At 39.8% G+C, this 18,556-nt stretch overlaps 1 protein-coding gene across 8 annotated transcripts in view; it reads left to right on the forward strand.

The window, feature by feature from the left end:
* The window catches only part of TXNDC16 (thioredoxin domain containing 16), a 100,604-nt gene extending 82,406 nt beyond the window's left edge, over positions 1–18,198 (forward strand). For all 8 annotated transcript variants that reach the window (XM_089309702.1, XM_089309701.1, XM_008269654.5 and 5 more), the window contains 5 exons: positions 6,294–6,378; positions 8,143–8,281; positions 12,572–12,732; positions 14,620–14,810; positions 16,631–18,198. In XM_089309702.1, the coding sequence (XP_089165828.1) occupies positions 6,294–6,378; positions 8,143–8,281; positions 12,572–12,732; positions 14,620–14,810; positions 16,631–16,896 (842 nt within the window). In that variant the 3' untranslated portion in view covers positions 16,897–18,198. The remainder of the gene's footprint in view (positions 1–6,293; positions 6,379–8,142; positions 8,282–12,571; positions 12,733–14,619; positions 14,811–16,630) is intronic.
* Positions 18,199–18,556: the final 358 nt, after the last annotated feature.

Raw genomic sequence — 18,556 nt, forward strand, 5'->3', positions numbered from 1 at the left:
GGAAATCCAAATAGCCAACAGACACATGAAAAAATGTTCAGGATCACTAGCAATCAGGGAAATGCAAGTCAAAATCACAATGAGGTTTCACCCCACCCCGGTTAGAATGGCTCACATTCAGAATTCAACTAACAACAGATGCTGGCGAGGATGTGGGGAAAAAGGGACACTGATCCACTGTTGGTGGGAAAGCAAACTGGTAGAGCCACTATGGAAGTCAGTTTGCAGATTCCTCAGAAACCTGATTATAGCCCTACCATATAACCCAGCTATCCCACTCCTTGGAATTTACCCTAAGGATATTAAAATGGCAAATAAAAGAATTGTCTGCACTTCAATGTTTATTGCAGCTCAATTCACAATAGCTAAGACCTGGAACCAACCTAAATGCCCATCAACAATAGACTGGATAAAGAAACTATGGGATATGTACTCTATAGAATACTACAGCAGTCAAAAACAGTGAAATCCAGTCATTTGCAACAAAATGGAGGGATCTGGAAAACATGCTGCATGAAATAAGCCAGTCCCAAAGGGACAAATATCATATGTTCTCCCTGATGGGTGACAACTAACCAACCATAAAAAATGAAACCTGTTGAAGTGAAATGGACACTATGAGAAACAATGTTTGATCAGCCCTTGTCCTGACTGGAGGAACCACTTACTACTTTATCCCTTTTAGTATTTTTTTTTTGTTCTACTTAATGCCATTGGTTGAACTCTTTAATTAACACACAATTATTCTTAGTCATTTGAAGTTAACTGAAAACTGATCTCTGTTAAATATAAGAGTGGGAATAAGGAGGGAGGAGATGTACAGTTCGGCACATGTTCACTCAGACTTACCCCTAATGGTAGAGCTAGAAACCTGCCAGGGAATTCCAATTCAATCTCATGAAGGTGGCATGTACCAATGCCATCTTACTTGTTAAAGTGATAAGTTTAAGTTCCTAATTGATCAAAAAGATATGATTAATTGTCAAAGGGATTACATAAATAAGACCAGTGTCTGCAAATAATAATTGATATAATTAAATAGGAGATAATGATCCTACATGGGAAGTAGGATACATAGTGGACTCATAGAATGGCAAATGCCCTAAACAGCACTCTGGCCTCAGAATCAGCCCTTAAAGCATTCAGATCTGGCTAAAAAGCCTATGAGAGTTTCGCAGGCATGGAAAGCCAAGACACTGTGGAAAAAAAATGACCTAAGTGAAAGATCTGTGAGTGAGATCCCAGTGGAAAGAATGGGCCATCAAAAAAGGCAGTACCTTTCTCTGAAGAGAGAACTTCCACTTTCAAGGTGGCCTTGTCTGAATAAGACTGGAGTTGGTGAACTCAAGAGGCTTCCATAGCCTTGGAAGCTCATGACAAGAGCCTCGGGTGATTACTGACATCATAAATAAGAGTGTCAATTGTTAACAATGGGAGTTACTGTGCACTTACTCCCCATGTAGAATCTCTGTCCTTAATGTGTTGTAATTAAATTGTGAATTAAAACTAGTACTCAAACAGTACTGTATACTTCGTGTGTTTGTGTGGGTGCAGTCTGTTGAAATCTTTACTTAGTATTTACTAAGTTGATCATCTGTATATAAAGATAATTGAAAATGAATCCTGATGAAGAATGGGATGGGAGTGGGAGATGGGATTGTTGTGAGTGGAAGGGAGGTTATGGGGGGAAAAGCCTCTATAATTCAAAAGTTGTACTTTGGAAATTTATATTTATTAAATTTAAAAAAATGTTTCTATGGAAAGATGACTCATTATCTAGCATTATATTTATACCTAGTAGGTGCTTTTAATATTTGCTAAATTTTGCTTTCCACAAATTTATGCCTAGTAGTTTTTTCCTCTATTTTCAAAATCATTAAAAATAAAAATCAAAAAGAACTTACTAAAAAGAAAAGATGGGGGGCTGGCACTGTGGCACAGTAGGTTAATCCTCCACCTATGGCACTGGCATGCCATATGGGTGCCGGTTCTAGTCCCGGCTGCTCCTCTTCCCACCTGGCTCTCTGGTATGGTCTGGGAAATCAGTCTCCTGCGTGGGAGACCCGAAGAATCTCCTGGCTCCTGGCTTCAGATCAGCGCAGCTCCGGCCATTGCGGCCATTTAGGGGGTGAACCAGTGGATGGAAGACCTTTCTCTCTGTCTCTCCCTCTCACTGTCTGTAATTCTACCTCTCAAATATAAGTTAAATAAATAAATATAGAAATAAACTTAAAAAAAAAAAGATGGTGTGTTAATGCTTTTTCCTGGGGCTTACCATAGTAGAAGACAAAATGTGTATTCTCCTTATGAAAAATTGACATGACTGGGTATGTTTTACTCCTCCACCCTCCCCTGCTGATATTTTTGTTCCTATTGTTACTTTTATCTCATGTACTTTAGATACTTAGTGCTCTGAGGTTCTCATTTATTAATTATAGTAGGCCTTCTTCCAAGAAGAAGTCTTCAGATAATAAAAAGCACAAATACAATAAAGTCATTACATCTAAGATGAAGTTAAGCAATAAAAGAGAATAATTATGTATAAAGTCTAGAAAACACTGTAGTTGATTATAAAGCTTAGCCCTAAAGCAATTTGGTAGCAATGAAAAATAGATGTTGAAATATTTGCTATGTTATCATTCTATGATGAGTTGCGACATACAAGTTAGGATGCTGATTCATCCACAGAGAAAACTTTCTCCTGATTGTAAATACTGACAAGAATTTTTTGTATTTTTTTATATAGAGGATAGACATAAGAAACAGTGTACTTGTTCATATTTCCATATAACTGGTGATAAAATTTACATGTAGTTACATCTCTCACTAAAAGTCAAAAGCGTAAAGTTAAATTATATAAGGAGTTCTGGTGTGCCAAAGTGATGAGTCTGGATATGATACCTTTTTGTTTTACTGGATTGATTGCTGTCAACTTGTTCAGTTAGATTTTAATTCCTCTTTTTTTCTTTTAGATTTGTTTTTATTTTTTGTAGCTGGACTTCGAACATGTGTTGAATTAAAGATTTTATAGTAATAAAATGCTATTATGAATCCATTAACGTTTTAATGTAAATTTGTATTTTGACAATAAAAGCTAACTACTAAAATTCACTGATCATTTACTTTACATCGGGTGTTGATTCATTGTTCACAAATATTACAGCGGGCTGAACACATACAATGTGAGTCCCGAGAGGGCAGAAATGTCTCTTGTCCTCTGGTGTATCTACCAGGCCCTTCTGTGGGAAAATTAGTAATTTTTCATTTGTAAATAATAAGTATCTTACGAGACAATAATTAAAAACTCTGTAAATATCCTGTTTCTCATCATACTTTGGTGTCATAGTTTTATAGTCCTCTGCCTGTAAGAGCCATTACCGCTGTAGTTGTCAAAATAGAAATTTTCTAACTTCAGCGTTTCTTCTACATTTATTACTTGGCATACTACTATGTAAGACAGAGCTTTCTCCTCACACTTGTTTTGTCTATCAGTAAGGACTCCTGAATTCTTTTACTCCAGGGTTTATAGTCTGTAACTATTATTAGTTGGCTCAGATGGTTCCAGATGTGGTCGGTGGGAGCCCCTTCTGTCTGACTCCATGTCCTTTTACATGTCTCCGTCGTTCTTTGCTTATGTGCTTTGGCACAAGTTGTTCCCAGCCTCATTCCTGGAATCGGTCGTTTCTTCAAGGAATGCAGGTTCCTTTTAGTGGGAAACTAAATTTAGAAACCAAGACCTGGAGGCTAGGAGTGCTGTGGTTACTAGAGTGTTCTTGATTCTCAACTGTCTCAGTAGAGCAGATGTATGTATATATGTGTGGGTACAAATACAACTCACCAAGAGGTGATAGTGCAAAAATACAATATTGCTCAAGGAACGTATCTGTTTTATGCAGTTAAAATATATCTATACAGTTGAAACACTAAATATTTAAGTCATCATTTTTGTCTACATTCCAAGTACATTTGTAGTAGCCCCCAAAATTTTGTGTTTCTTTTTATTGAGAGAATTGGTTATTTGAGGCTGCCATATATTCTGACTTATAAGGGGTCTTCAGCAAGTTTGTGGAAAATGCTTATTATGAAAACCTATCTCAAAATTATTTTTGCATCAAAGTAAATTTATTTTTCAATCCCACTTTTCCACATTCTTCTTGGAGTGCCCTTTTCTATGCAGTTTTCAACAAGAAGATTATGCCTGATTTTGGTCATTGACAGGAAAACGGACACTCGGGTTTAGTGGAAATGAGTGCTCATCTGAGGTGTACTGTACTCTCCCATCCCCCAAGTCGCTTAGGTTTTGTTATCAAGTGTATCATGAAGACTTTGAAGAAACATAGTCAAAACATAGTCAAAGCAAAGCAGCTTCTGTACGAGGAAATTAAGTGGGAATATCAGTGTATTTTCCTTCCATTGTTCCAGTCGAAAAAGAAAAGCAGCAGCTGAAACAGATTCTGTTATGTAATTGCTTTGGATGAAACTTGTCTGTTGATCAGAACGTAGCTGTTTCCTTTTAGCAATGAAAGACTGTGCAGGCATTCAGCCCTGTCTAGCAGCTGCTGCTCCATAGAGAGGTTTCTGCCGTGGTATAGCATAGGCTAAAGAGAATAGTTTTATGAGTTACTAGTTTCTCATTACACTCATGATTATGAATGAGTTCTCAATGCTGCATACTGGCTGAGCTGCCCTGGTTTGCTCTCCTTACAGTGTTTCTCAGTCTTGTGGAAACTATGTGCCCTTTTTATAGAAAACACAATCCTGTGGTTTGTGTTGCCGGCAGTATTGATGTTTCCATCGTGAGTATAGTGCTGACTGTGAAGGTATAGATCGTAGGGCCCAGCTTGCCTATCTTGCGAGGTGCTTCGTGACTCAGTTCTTCCATTGCTGTCTTTCTGTTTGAACTTCTGTGAATCTTTCATCTGGAGCTGAGCTGTCACTGGGCCTCAGCTGGCAAGAATACATAATTTGCCTGAGTCCACCTCTTGTCTTTCTTGTTTACAAAAATTTAGTTCAAACTTGCATCTTGGTTAGCAGATAATTATTAACATGATCTAGAATATGCTATTATTTATGAAAATGTATTTAGAAATATTCAGAAATAAAAACAGTTATTTTGAGTATGTATATCCTAGCACATGAGAAACAACTAATAGAGTTCACAAGTAACAAAAAGACATTCTTGAAAAACTCAGGAATTAAAAAATTAATGGGCTGGCATTTTGGTGCAGGTGGTTAAGCCTCCACCTGTGACACCGGCATCCCATCTGAGTGCTGATCGGAGTCCTAGCTGCTCCACTTCCGATGCAGCTCCCTCTAATGATATGCCTAGGCAGCAGAAACGGCTCCTGCCATCCAGTGGGAGATCTGGTTTTGGAGCATGAACCAGCAGACAGAAGATATTTAATTCTGTATCCCCACCCCCACTTTGTAACTCTGCCTTTCAAGTAAAAATAAATAGACATTAATAAATAAATACCTTATAACTGCACACCCAAATGCAGTCATTGTTAGAAGAGTAGAATTTCTGGTTTTCTATTTGTTTTTAATTAATTAATTAATTAATTTGACAAATAGAGTTAGAGAGAGAGAAAGGTCTTCCCTCCATTGGTTCACTCCCCAAATGGCCGCTATGGCTAGAGCTACGCCGATCCGAAGCCAGGAGCCAGGTGCTTCCTCCCTGGTCTCCCATGCGGGTGCAGGGGCCCAAGCACTTGGGCCATCCTCCACTGCCTTCCTGGGCCACAGCAGAGAACTGGAATGGAAGAGGAGCAAATGGGACTAGAACCGGCACCCATATAGGACGCCAGTGCCGCAGGTGGAGGATTAACCAAGTGACCCATGGCGCCAGCCCCTGGTCTTCTATTTCTTTATGCATAGTGTCAGTTTTGTCTTATGATTATAATAAGAATGTCATTTCACATACCTGCTTCTGTTTCCAATGTAGACAGACAGATAGGACAGCTGTCTCCATTTACCCTGCCTTAGGAGTAAATTAAAAGGTAACAGATAGTTATTCAGTTATACTGTGTGATAGGAGTACCACAAAGCTTATAAATCACATTTAGAATACAGTTGTTTTGGAAACTATGGATCCATTGCATTAATTTATTTGGTAATGTCACACAAAACACAATTTGTTTCAGAACCACTACGTTTTATAAGGTGTCTGTGCTGAAATATTTATCTTTGTAATTAATTTATAATGAAGTACCACCATCTGTAAATCTGATCGAAAATTGCATAGCTCTCACAATTTTAAAGTTTCCCGATTTTTGCCTTGTCTCTATCTATAGCAAAAGAAGACTTCATTGAGGCAGGACGTGCCCTAAAAGGATATGTTATCACTGGAGTTTATTCTGGAGAAGATGTTTTGATTCTGTAAGTTTATTGCTCTTCCAATCAGATATTACTTGTCTTTACATAGCTGATGAAGGAGAAGATAGGGCAGCGACCTAAAATTTTAATTATCTTCTTGGGAAATGTGGCTGCTAGTTTATTTAGATACTGTTGCACCTTAAGCCAAAGCCTCCATGGAGGCAGTCATAGAAGAATGGGTAAAGCTGCAGCCTGCAGTGTTGGCATCCCATATGGATGCTGGTTTGAGTCCATGCTGCTCCACTTCTGATCCAGCTCCCTACTGATGTGCCTGTGAATGCAACAGAAGATGGCCCAAGTGCTTGGGCCCCTGCACCCATGCAGGAGAGAAGCCTTTGGCTCCTTCCTTTGGCCCAGCCCATCTCTGGCTGTTGTGGCCATTTGGGGAGTGAACCAGTAGATGGAAAATCTCTGTCTGTATCTCTTCTGTCTTTCAAATAAACAAATCTTTAATTTTTTTTTTGTGTTGAATATTTTCATTTTTGTTTCTTTGGCCTTGTCATGGTTTTTAGAGAGTTTGCTTCTTGATTGTTTATGTTTGCCACCAGACTCTATATTTTTAAAAAATTTTTAGCCACTTATGTTGCTTTAGCTGTAGAAAATGGGACCATAGGAAATCAGCAAAATATTTTAATTGCTAAAGAATGAAGGTCTGAGCTGCAGATTTGGAGATGATTACTAGTGCACATCATAATCTGCATAAAGGGCTTCTTTTCAGGTACAGGTCGCTGGAGGAGCCCCGGGAGTTTGTCTTTCCTGCCTTTTGACTATAATACTCCTAATTGTGATGTCTAAGCTAAAATCTTTAATCTTGAATATTGACGATGTATGCTATCAGTGAATAAGCTTTTGCTTTATTTGTGAAATCAGTGATTTTGGAAAATACTGAATTAGGAAATATGAGGCCTGTGCACTGGATAGTGGATATCTACCCCTTGTCATCTGCCCTGTTATCATTGTGTATTTAACTGTGCTGAAGAGTTTTCGGAGTGTGTGTGGTTTATAACTGACTGAGAAACTCCTTCAGGTGATCAAAGGCTGGGCTCTCCTAGAGCCTTTGATATTACAATGTCCATGCTTGGTTCTAGTGTGAATTCCCTACAAATGATGCAAATGCAACTACATCATTGCTCATCCACCCAGAGCATTTTGCATTATTGATGCAGATGATTTTCTTTTAGGTGTCATTAGCAAAGTGGTGGTCTGGAAGTGAATCCGGGCTCTTGTTTCAGTGGGGAGAGCACAGATTGTGTGTCCAGAGCCCCTCATTTTGAACACTGTCGTTGTCCAACACCTCTCTCCTCATCCATGAAATGTGGTGATAAAGCCTGCTTGTGGGGCTATTCTGAAGACTAAATGGAAACAGAACTAAGACACCTAATATCTTGCCTGGTCCATAGCAGGTTTCCCGTGAGTGCCCTTCTCCTTCCTTGGCAATGTGCTGGGCAGTCCACACAGGTGCTGGACAATTTGGTGTGCTCCAAGTCCTGTGTAGATGTTTTCTTGAAGAATAAATTGTGCAAGAAAAAAAATCTGGCCAGATGATTTTCTGTTACTGTCCTTTAATCTAGGTTGTCGGTTGTCAAGGCTCCTGGACTTCCTCACACAGAAGATAAATTTGGAAATTGAGTTGTTTTTTGGTCCGTAGCCTTAGAGCTGCCTGTTTGCTGCCTCCTGCTGTGATTTTCCTGGCCTACTTTTGTGTGTATGTGTTTTTGATGACTTGATATATTTTGGTTTAAGTTTTAATACTGCATTTCTCCATAGGTCAAATAAATATGCTGTGACCCTTCCAGCCCTCCTGCTTGCCAGACACAAAGAAGGCAGAATAGAGAGCATCCCATTAGCTAACATCCATGCACATGATATAGTTCAACTAATAACAGATGCATCGCTGGAAACATTTGTGAGTATACTTTAGAATAAGGCTGTTATTTGAAATAGAATCTAGGTCAGTTAAAGATCAAGTATTTTAATACCCGAGTTTTCAGCTTTTGGTGGCACAGGGCATCATGTTTTATGTGCTGAAGGTTCTTTGGGTTGCTCTATTAAATTGTTCGTTTATTATGCATATAGGTTGTCTGGTGAACTGCTGAAAGTTTACAGTTCTTGCTGAGATTAGTGGGGCTAAAGTCCAACCAAAGTAAAGCTTGTTATAAGGTAAAACTTGTCCTAAAGCAAATGGATTTTGAAAAGTCAAGCTGCCTGGCTTCAAATCCTTGCTTGAGTCCTTGCTGATTGTGTGTTAACTCACCTATCCCTCTGTTTCCACACGTGTAAAATGAAGGTCACAGTAGCACTGCCACCTTGAATAATAGTGGATTTGAGAGCACAACAGATGAAACCTGGAATACTTGATTTCAGTTTGCTTTTATGTTAAACAGCTGAACTTTATACATTCACACCTATTACTTTTCTGAAGTACTACTATTAGCTATGAATGCTGAATGGACAACCTCTTGTTACTATGTTTCTTGTCATGATGATCTGAATGACATTACTCTTTAGGCTCAAGTAAATGATGGTGATCTTTATTCATTCTCCTGATCTTGATTCTGTCCCTTTGCCCCATTCCCACTAAAATTACAGCTTATAATGAATCAAATCATTGAGTTAACATATTCAGGGTATAGTTTCAAAATTAATTTTTTTAAAGATTTATTTATTTGAAAGGCAAGGGAGAACAGGGAGAGCGAGCGTGTGTGAGTGAGTGCCAGATGACTGTAGTAGCTGGGCCTGGGCTTCAGACAGAAGCCAGGAACCTGGAACTGCACCTGGCTCTCCCATGTGGGCGGTGTGGGCTTAAGTACTTAACACATCTTCCGCTGTTTCCCCAAGAGCATTAGAAGGGAACTAGAGTGGAACTGGAGAAGCTAGAGTTTCTAACTGGTGCTCAGATGGGATGCTGGTGTCATAGGTGGTGGCTTAACCCACTGCACCTCAACACTGGCCCCTCTAAATTAATTACTGAAGTAATCTTCCACCCTAATGACCCAGTCAAACCCAGTCATCTCCCAAAACCTCACCTGTAAACTCTATATTTGGATTAAGTTTCTACCCTCTTATTACCATTAACATGAGATTTGGGGGACAAACTTTTAACACTTAGGTCTAAGTATATCCAAATCACAGCAGGTGACCAGTTGGTAAGGATTTTGTATAGGTTTTATATGGCATGAAATTTTTATTTTAATAAATCTGATGACAAATTAGGTGAAATAAATAATGCCTATATCTGAAATACGCAATAATTAGTTACATAAGCTGTAATATATCTCAGGCTGTCATAAAACCACTTGTTAGTGGGCCCATATTGTGGCACAGTGGGTTAAGTTGACACTTGCAAAGCCTTGGAAGTCTGTGGATGATGGCTTGAGTACTTGGACCCCTGCCATCTGTGTGGAAGACCAGGATGGAGTTCCTGGCTCCAACCCGACTGATGCTCGCATTTGGGGAGTGAACCAGTAGGTGGAGTATTCATCTCTCCATCTCTCTCTGTTGCTCTGTTAAGTAACAAAGTCTTTTAACAGAGACAACTATTTGTTGGGAAATAGAGTTAGGACTTTGCTTGTGTGAACTGTCTCTCTCTTATGTTTTCACTATAGACAAGAATATGGGATTGATAGACAAGTTAAGAATATCGGATTGACAGTTATGGCTTCTTCTGTGAGGATACTTCAAAAAGTCATGAAAAATGAAAGTAAAAGATGAGTTGATTTTGGTGCAAAAAAATTTTAAATCTATGTATAGTTTTTCCATAATACACATTTTCCATGAATTTTTCATGATTGTTGTATGCATGAATTTCTATTATTTTTTGCACCAAAATAAGCTGTTAATTCCATTTTCCACAATTTTTTAAAAGATTTATTTATTTATTTGAAAGGCAGAGTTACATAGAGAAGGAAAGTCAGAGGGAGAGAGAGAGAAAGGGAATGAGGGTGGAAGGGAGGGAGGCAGGGAGAGGCGTCTTCCATCTGCTGGTTCACTCCCCAACAGGTTGCAACGGCTGGAGCTGCAATGATCTGAAGCCAGGAGCTTCTTCCAGGTCTCCCACACGGGTGCAGGGGCCCAAGCACTTGGGCCATCTGCTTTCCCCGGCCATAGCAGAGAGCTGGATTGGAAGTGGAGCAACCAAGACTCCAACTGCTGCCCATTTGGGATGCTGGCCCTGCACGCCAGGGCTTTAACCTGCTGTGCCACAGGGCCGGCCCCCCCGACAAATTTTTTTTTTTCCAAAATTTATTTGACAGGTAGAGTTAGACAGTGAGAGAGAGAGACAGAGAAAGTCTTCCTTCCGTTGGTTCACCCCCCAAATGGCCACTACAGCCAGCGCGCTGCGCCGATCCGAAGCCAGGAGCCAGGTGCCTCTTCCTGGTCTTCCATGCGGGTACAGGGGCCCAAGCACTTGGGCCATCCTCCACTGCCCTCCCGGGCCACAGTAGAGAGCTGGACTGGAAGAGGAGCAACCGGGACTAGTACCCAACGCCCCAACCAGGACTAGAACCAGGGGTGTTGGCACTGCAGGCGGAGGATTAGCCAAGTGAGCCACGGCACTAGCCAATTCCAGGTGTTTTACACTAGGGATTCACATTATCCTCACAAACATCTCCCTTATCAGGACTAGAACCCGGTGCCCATATGGGATGCCAGTGCCACAGGCGGAGGATTAACCAAGTGAGCCATGGCGCTGCCCCCCCTCTGCAAATGTTTTAAAGCCAGGAGTCATCCTCCAAGTACCACATCTGGATGTGCCTTCTTTCCCTCTGTTCCTAGCCTCTCAGTGGCAGTCAAAGCTGTTGTCTTTAAAATTTTCTCTTTGGCTTTTGCAGTACAAGCCTCTCCAGATACTCCTTTAGCTCCCTGCCTGCTCTTTGCCTCATTTATTTGCTAGAATCACATCTTCAATTCATTTTTTCTTCTTTTGCTATAACTCATATAGAAGATTAAAAGATGGATGGTACTACAAGAAGATGACATTAGGGGACTCTTGAGGGAAAGGGATCTAAGATTTAAATCATGAAAGAAAGAGGAAGAAGCAAGAAGATTTTGAGTGTGAAAGAGAAAGAATTGGGGGGAAAAAAAAGAATTTACAGAGGGATGCCACTTTGAGAACTAAATAGGGAAAGGGACATGCCAGAGTTTGGTGTTTTGAGTATGAACTAGAGAACTGTAATCCGAGGTGGTCAGCTGCATGGGTTATAGGGCAGGGATTTATGTCAAGCTCTGGTGTGATCTAATGAAATGGGAAGCTGGAGGATGCTTTATGTGGCTCCAGGGTATATTTGCAGAAGAAATAACAGATGTGGACTGAAAATGGAAAATGTTAGACTTCTTCATTACTATCACTTATTACTCATTACTGTTTTTAATCCTGAATACATTAGCATTGTTGCTATTTCCAATTCTTGTTACTAACAGCCTAAACAGCTTCTCTTCTACAAATTTATCTTTAAAAAGTTATCTTTTAGTACATAGTAGAAGAATAAATGGATTAGAATTCCAATTTCATTTTAAATTCCTTCTTTCAGTTATTTTAAATTCAAACGATATTGTTTTTGGATTTGTTGTAGTGCATCTTTGATCATTTTGGTTATCCTAAAAATGCTATACTATTAGAACCAATAAAATTTTATTAATTTCTATTTTAAGTAATGATATGTGTTAAAAGACAATATGATTAAAACTTAGTTTATATCTTTTCTACAAAATCTGGCAAAAGTTTGCTTGTCATATATAAGGAAACTTAAAAAGGATCATGGAAAGTATACATTATGACAAACCTTTTCACAGGTTTTAAAAAAATTTTTTGCACCAAAATTTAGTTTTTAATTCTATTTTTCCATGAACTTTTTCAAAGATTGTCATCCATATTGGCTAGATTGTTCCATATTTTAGCATAAGAAATCACTAGAAATGTTACATCCTTGTAAAACTGAGAACCTCTTTAATTTATTTCCTTATTTGACTAGCAGTAGTGTTTTGAAAAATAACTCATTATTAAGATGGGATTGAATAAGAAACTCCTGAGGTTCATAGTTGTTAGTTGGTATCATAACATCTCCACTTAAATGAAAATGTATTTGAATTATATCTTACAAACTACAGTTGCATGAGTGATTTGAATTTTATTTTCTATTTTGTGTATCATTATCCACCATGGTTTTTGTTTTTTTTCAACCCTTCTCTTTAACAGCCAGAAATCACTGTGGAAAATCTTCCCTCTTATTTAAGACTTCAGAAACCATTACTCATGCTGTTCAGCGATGGCAGCATAAATCCACAGCATGAAAAAGCAGTGTTGACAATGGTAGAGCAGAAGCACTTGGATTCACTTACTCCTTGCTGGTTAAATCTGTAAGTATATTTTTGGTTTTTTAGTTTGTAAGGGAGTAAATAAAGGATAATTATCAGAACATTTTCATTAGGAAAATTAAATTCTGTAACTCTCTCTTTGGAGTTAATATTATGAGACCAAACATGTCATCGTGATGTTTTATAAGTTATTCCCTCAGAAAAGGTCATACATGACCTTGTTTAAATTAAATTTTATCCTATAATACATTTTCTTTCTTTCTGTCTTTCTTTCTGTCTTTCTTTCTGTCTTTCTGTCTTTCTATAGGCAGAGTTAGACAGTGAGAGAGAGAGACAGAGAGAAAGGTCTTCCTTCTGTTGGTTCACCGCCCCCAAATGGCTGCTAAGGCTGGCGCGCTGTGCTGCTCCGAAGCCAGGAGCCAGGTGCCTCCTCCTGGTCTCCCATGCGGGTGCAGGGCCCAAACACTTGGGCCATCCTCCACTGCACTCCCGGGCCACAGCAGAGAGCTGCCCTGGAAGAGGAGCAGCCGGGACAGAACCAGCACCCCAACCAGGACTAGAACCCGGGGTACCGGCACCATAGGCGGAGGATTAGCCTAGTGAGCCACGGCGCCAACCCCTATAATACATTTTCAAAAGTAACATTTTTTTCTGACTATAAAATGAATTGAAACCCATTGAGAAAATCTGACAGCTACAAAAAAGTAATCATTGGGATATTTAGCTTTTTCCTTTATTTCTTTTTTTCTCTATTCTGTGTTTTTAAAACCCAGCCTAAGATATAACAGGAAGCAGTATTAATCAGCAGTGTTTCCTGGTATGTGTTCAGATGGACACTTAGTGTTGTGTTTTACATCTGTGAACATGGTTTGCATGCTGCCCCTTGTTCAGATTTATCAGACAAGTGAATGACATGTTATTTTTCAAGTCATTTGAGAAATTTTCAAGAAATAGGGTAATATACATTTTCGCTGTGAAGAGTGTTCATTAATAGCACATCCTGGGACCAGTGCTGTGGCATAGCAAGTAAAGCCACTGCCTGCAATGCAGGCATCCCATATGGGCGCCAGTTCAAGTCCTGGCTGTTCCACCTCCAATCCAGTTCTCTGGTATGCCCTGGGAAAGCAGTTGAAGTTGGCCCAAACTTTGGGCCCCTTACCCACTTGGGAGACCTAGAGGAAGCTCCTGGTTCCTGGCTTAAGACTGGCACAGTTCCTGCCATTGTGGCCATTTGGGGAGTGAACCAGTGGATAAAAGACCTTTCTCCCTCTCTCTGCCTCTCCTCCTTTCTCTGTGTAACTCTGACTTTCAAATAAATAAGTAAATCTTAAAAAAAAAAAAAAAAAAGCACATCCTACTGCTTGAGGCAAAATTTTTCTAAGTAATTATTATTGACTATCTCAGAGTAAAATAATATTTCACACAAATGTAGAATGGGTTATATTAGGAAAACTAGATGTTGCTAGTATATGGTCTTCTTATAGGAACATAATTATTGCTCCTCTCTTTAGTTTTCCCTTCTCTTTTTCCCTAAGAAAGAGTTTTTATTTGGAAAAGAAGTATTTATAAAAACATGTACCTTGTTGTTTTATAGTTCTGTAACCATTTAATTTTTGAACTGTCATGTGGTCAGATACTTTGCTGAATTTGGGCAGGAAGCTTTTGACAGTATGAAGTCTTTGGTTGAAGTCTGCTTTTCAGTAAAATGTCACTGGCCGCCTTTTTTTCCTCTTAAGAAAAGAGAGTATCCTGTGTTAAAAAAGATTTAAAAACCTGATTACTAGTAACATAGTCATAGATCTCTTGGATTTTACGACATCTTTTCACAAAATAAACTTAAAGGCATGAAACCAGTGTTTTACAAACTGTTGTTTTCATTATTTTGTTACAAAAGGAATTGTTAGCATGTTTGCTTGTTCCCTCTTGTAGAAAAAATACTCCTGTTGGGAGAGGAATCTTGAAGGCTTATTTTGACACTCTGCCTCCTCTTCCTCTTCTTGTTGTGGTGAATCTGCATTCGGGTGGTCGAGTGTTTGCTTTTCCTTCAGACCAGGCAATCACTGAACAAAACCTCTTATCGTGGCTTAAGAAATTAGAAGCAGGATTAGAAAATCCTATCAGTAAGTGTTCTGCTTGCTTTAATGCACACAGTTCTGTGTTTTGTCCCATAGACTTCAAAATTTAATTATAATATTGTATAATTATTATATATGATATATTTAATTACAATATAATACTTTATAATATATAATTATATATTATAATATGTCTTAAAATATATACCAAAATATGTATCATAAAAATCTATAAAAACGTTTAACATCATATGTAATATTATAATTAATGAATTGTATAGTTAATATCAATTATATAGAATATAACATATTCTATATATAATTTTTATAAGTAATTAATATATAGGATTTATATATTATATACTTAGTATTATATAATACAATATTATTATAACTCATTCTTTTTTTTTTTTCTTGACAGGCAGAGTGGACAGTGAGAGAGAGACAAAGAGAAAGGTCTTCCTTTGCCGTTGGTTCACCCTCCAATGTCCGCTGTGGCTGGCACGCTGCGGCCGGCGCACCGCGCTGATCTGAAGCCAGGAGCCAGGTGCTTCTCCTGGTCTCCCATGCGGGTGCAGGGCCCAAGCACCTGGGCCATCCTCCACTGCACTCCCTGGCCACAGCAGAGAGCTGGCCTGGAAGACGAGCAACCGGGACAGAACCAGCGCCCCGACCGGGACTAGAACCCGGTGTGCCTGCACCGCAGGCGGAGGGTTAGCCTAGTGTGCCTCGGCGCGGCCTATAACTCATTCTAACAAATGATAGAATGAGTTGAATTGTAATGTTTATAAATATTTTAAATATTAATATGCTGATGGTGTTGACTGTGGGACAGTTTTCGATTGGGAGAAGCATAAGGTCTTATTCTGAGATACTTGACTCACTTATGAAGGCTTTCGTCTTCTCTTAAATTTTGATTAGTTGGGCTGGCACCCTGGCTCAATAGGCTAATCCTCTGCCTGCAGCGCCGGCACACCGGGTTCTAGTCCCGGTCCGGGTGCTGGTTCTGTCCCGGTTGCTCCTCTTCCAGTCCAGCTCTCTGCTGTGGCCCGGGAGTGCAGTGGAGGATGGCCCAAGTGCTTGTGTCCTGTACCCGCATGGGAGACCCCGATCCTCGGGGCTGCTGGCTTTGGATCGGCACAGCGCCCACAGTGGCGGCCATTTGGGGGATGAACCAACGGAAAGAAGACCTTTCTCTCTCTCTGTCTCTCTAATTCTGCCTGTCAAAAGACAATTAATTAATTGAGTCTGTGTTTCTTGTATAGATTACCAGTATCTTTGAAATAATTTTAAGATTACTTTTTCTGTTTCTGTGAAAAATGTCATTGAAATTAAAGGCATCGCAATGAATTCGTAGATTGCCTTGGGTAGTAGACATTTGAACAATTTTTTTTAGTGTATGAACCTGGATAGGTTTTCATTTATTTGTTTCCAATTTCCTTCATCAGTGATTTATATCTTTCAATGTACAGATCACTTACCTCCTTAATTTATTCCTCAGAATTTTTTATGCTATTTAAATGGGAGTGTTGAAATGTAACCACATACCATAAAAAATTCATCCTCTTAGAACATTTATTTCATTGTTTTTTTTTTTAACTATATTCACAAGACTCTGCAGCTGTTATTTTCCCTATTAATACTTTAATTTAGAAAATAATTGTAGCAAGAAATGGGAGTGGCTACAAATGACAAACAGGTCAAGTTTTTTTATTGATAATGACTAAAAGAAACCAGCTTAGCTTAAGTAGGCAAAAGTAATAATGTTTTCATTCCTACAAATACAGTTTTCACAATAAAGCTTTTTGTGGTGTACGTATGATTTTAGAGTTGATTTTCACTGTTGATTGTCTTTTTCCTGATAGCCGTCTTGCCAGCTCAGGAATGGAAACCGCCTCTCCCAGCTTACGATTTCCTAAGTATGATGGATGCTGCGACATTGCAACATCCCACTAGGAAAGCTCCTGAGTGTCCGAAAGACCCAGACGTGCCGGAGAGTGTTAAGGAACACCACGAAGATAAATCGGCCGTCAAGAGAGAACCGACCGAAACGTTGAGAATAAAGCGCTGGAACAGAAGCAGCTGGTTTAAAGACGCGGAGGAATCGCTGAGGCGCGACAAAGAGTTATGATGCGCACAAGTAAGCTCGTCTCGCAGGGCCCTGCTTCCCCCAGCCTTTGTCACAGTTGATAGACCGAAGCACTTACTCCGTTAAATACTACTACTAAATCATTGCGAGTTCCTCAGCCAGTGCCGTGTTAAAACAAGTGTTTCCCAGCCAGAGAGCAGTTGTTCTCAGCAGGGACGTTGGACACTATCGGGACATTTTCACTGTCATGACTGGGGTGCTGCTGAGTGCTCCCAGTGGGCACCCCCCTCCCCCTCACACAACAAAGAATCACCAGTAATGCCAAGGTTGAGCAGCCAACCCTGTGGCAGTGGGGCTTCCAGACTTTTCGGTTCTGCTCACTTACCACGTTTGGAAAAAAAAAAATCTTGCTGGAGATACACATTAGTTGGTCTTACACTGATTATTATCCAGGTACAAGTTTCGCTTCTTTTTATTTGTACATATTTTTAAAAATTATTTTAATTTTAATTAGTTTTTAACAAAGTCCGTGTGATTTGTAGATACAATTCTAAGAACATAATGGCAGTCCCTTCCTTCTGCCTCCTTCCCTTTTCTTACAAATTCGTCCTTATGATATTTTTCAAAAGGCGAAGACGTGATCCCCATAGAGGACACAGCAATGTGTGTATTTTAAGGGAATCCTGGAACCTGCTCTTCTTTGTGTAAGTTAAGTTACTGAATTTCAGACTGGACAGGAATTAAACTTTCTGCCATCTCCTCTTGTCAAGAAGGCGCCCTCACCTGAGCCGTGCCTGAAATCCACCCTCCTAAGCTTTGAATAAATCAGTTGGTCTCTGGGCAGTATGGCCTTATTTACGTAATGAGAGTACAAGATTAGTCAGAAACCTAAGTTTTCCTTCCAAATCACCTTCTGCCTTGACTGACCTGTTTGCGGCCGTTGTCTCATGTCGCTCTGTGCGTTTGTGGAAGCGTCATTGAGAACGTCCTGGCTGGTGCTGAGCCCGCTCTTTCTCCGTGTGATATCTCTTGGGGGAATCTTGTGCTGCAAACGTTTTCCTTGCATGGTTTACCTAGTACAGTTGACTTTTGTAACTGGAATGTAAAAGTCATGAACAGCTTTATTTCAATAACTGCATGTAACATAGACAACCCCTCCTCAGTTTTTCCTTATAGCAGGTACTGAATTTAGTTTATGCTTGCATATTTTTATTTCTAACATGGGTGATAGGAAAATGAACTCTAAATATGAGGGATTTCAGGATGTCTGTGGGAAGTATGCATTATGAAAACCTGTGTGGATTCCAAATTTTTTTCTGCCAAAATAAACTTTTTAAGATTCCATTTTCCATGAACTTTTTGAAGTGCCCTCATATAGTTTGTAGTCATAAAACATCACCAGCCTAATCATTAGAAAATGCTAATTAAGGGGACTGGCATTGTGGCAAAGTGGGTAAAGCCGCCACCTGTGGCGCCAACATTCTATATGGGAGCCGATTCAAGTTCCAGCTGCTCCGCTTCCTCTCCAGCTCCCTGCTGGTGCTCCTGGGAAAGCAGCAGAAAATGGCCCAGGTGCTTGGGCCCCTGTACGCACGTGGGAGACCGAGAAGAAGCTCCTGGCTTCTGCCTAGCCCAGCCCTGGCAGTCTCGTCTCTCTGGGGAGAGAACCAGCAGATGGAAGATATTCAGTCTCTCCCTCCCC

This window comes from Oryctolagus cuniculus, chromosome 12 (genome assembly GCF_051225735.1).
Source record: "Oryctolagus cuniculus isolate XC-2025 breed Fujian yellow rabbit chromosome 12, ASM5122573v1, whole genome shotgun sequence".
NCBI lineage: Eukaryota > Metazoa > Chordata > Mammalia > Lagomorpha > Leporidae > Oryctolagus > Oryctolagus cuniculus.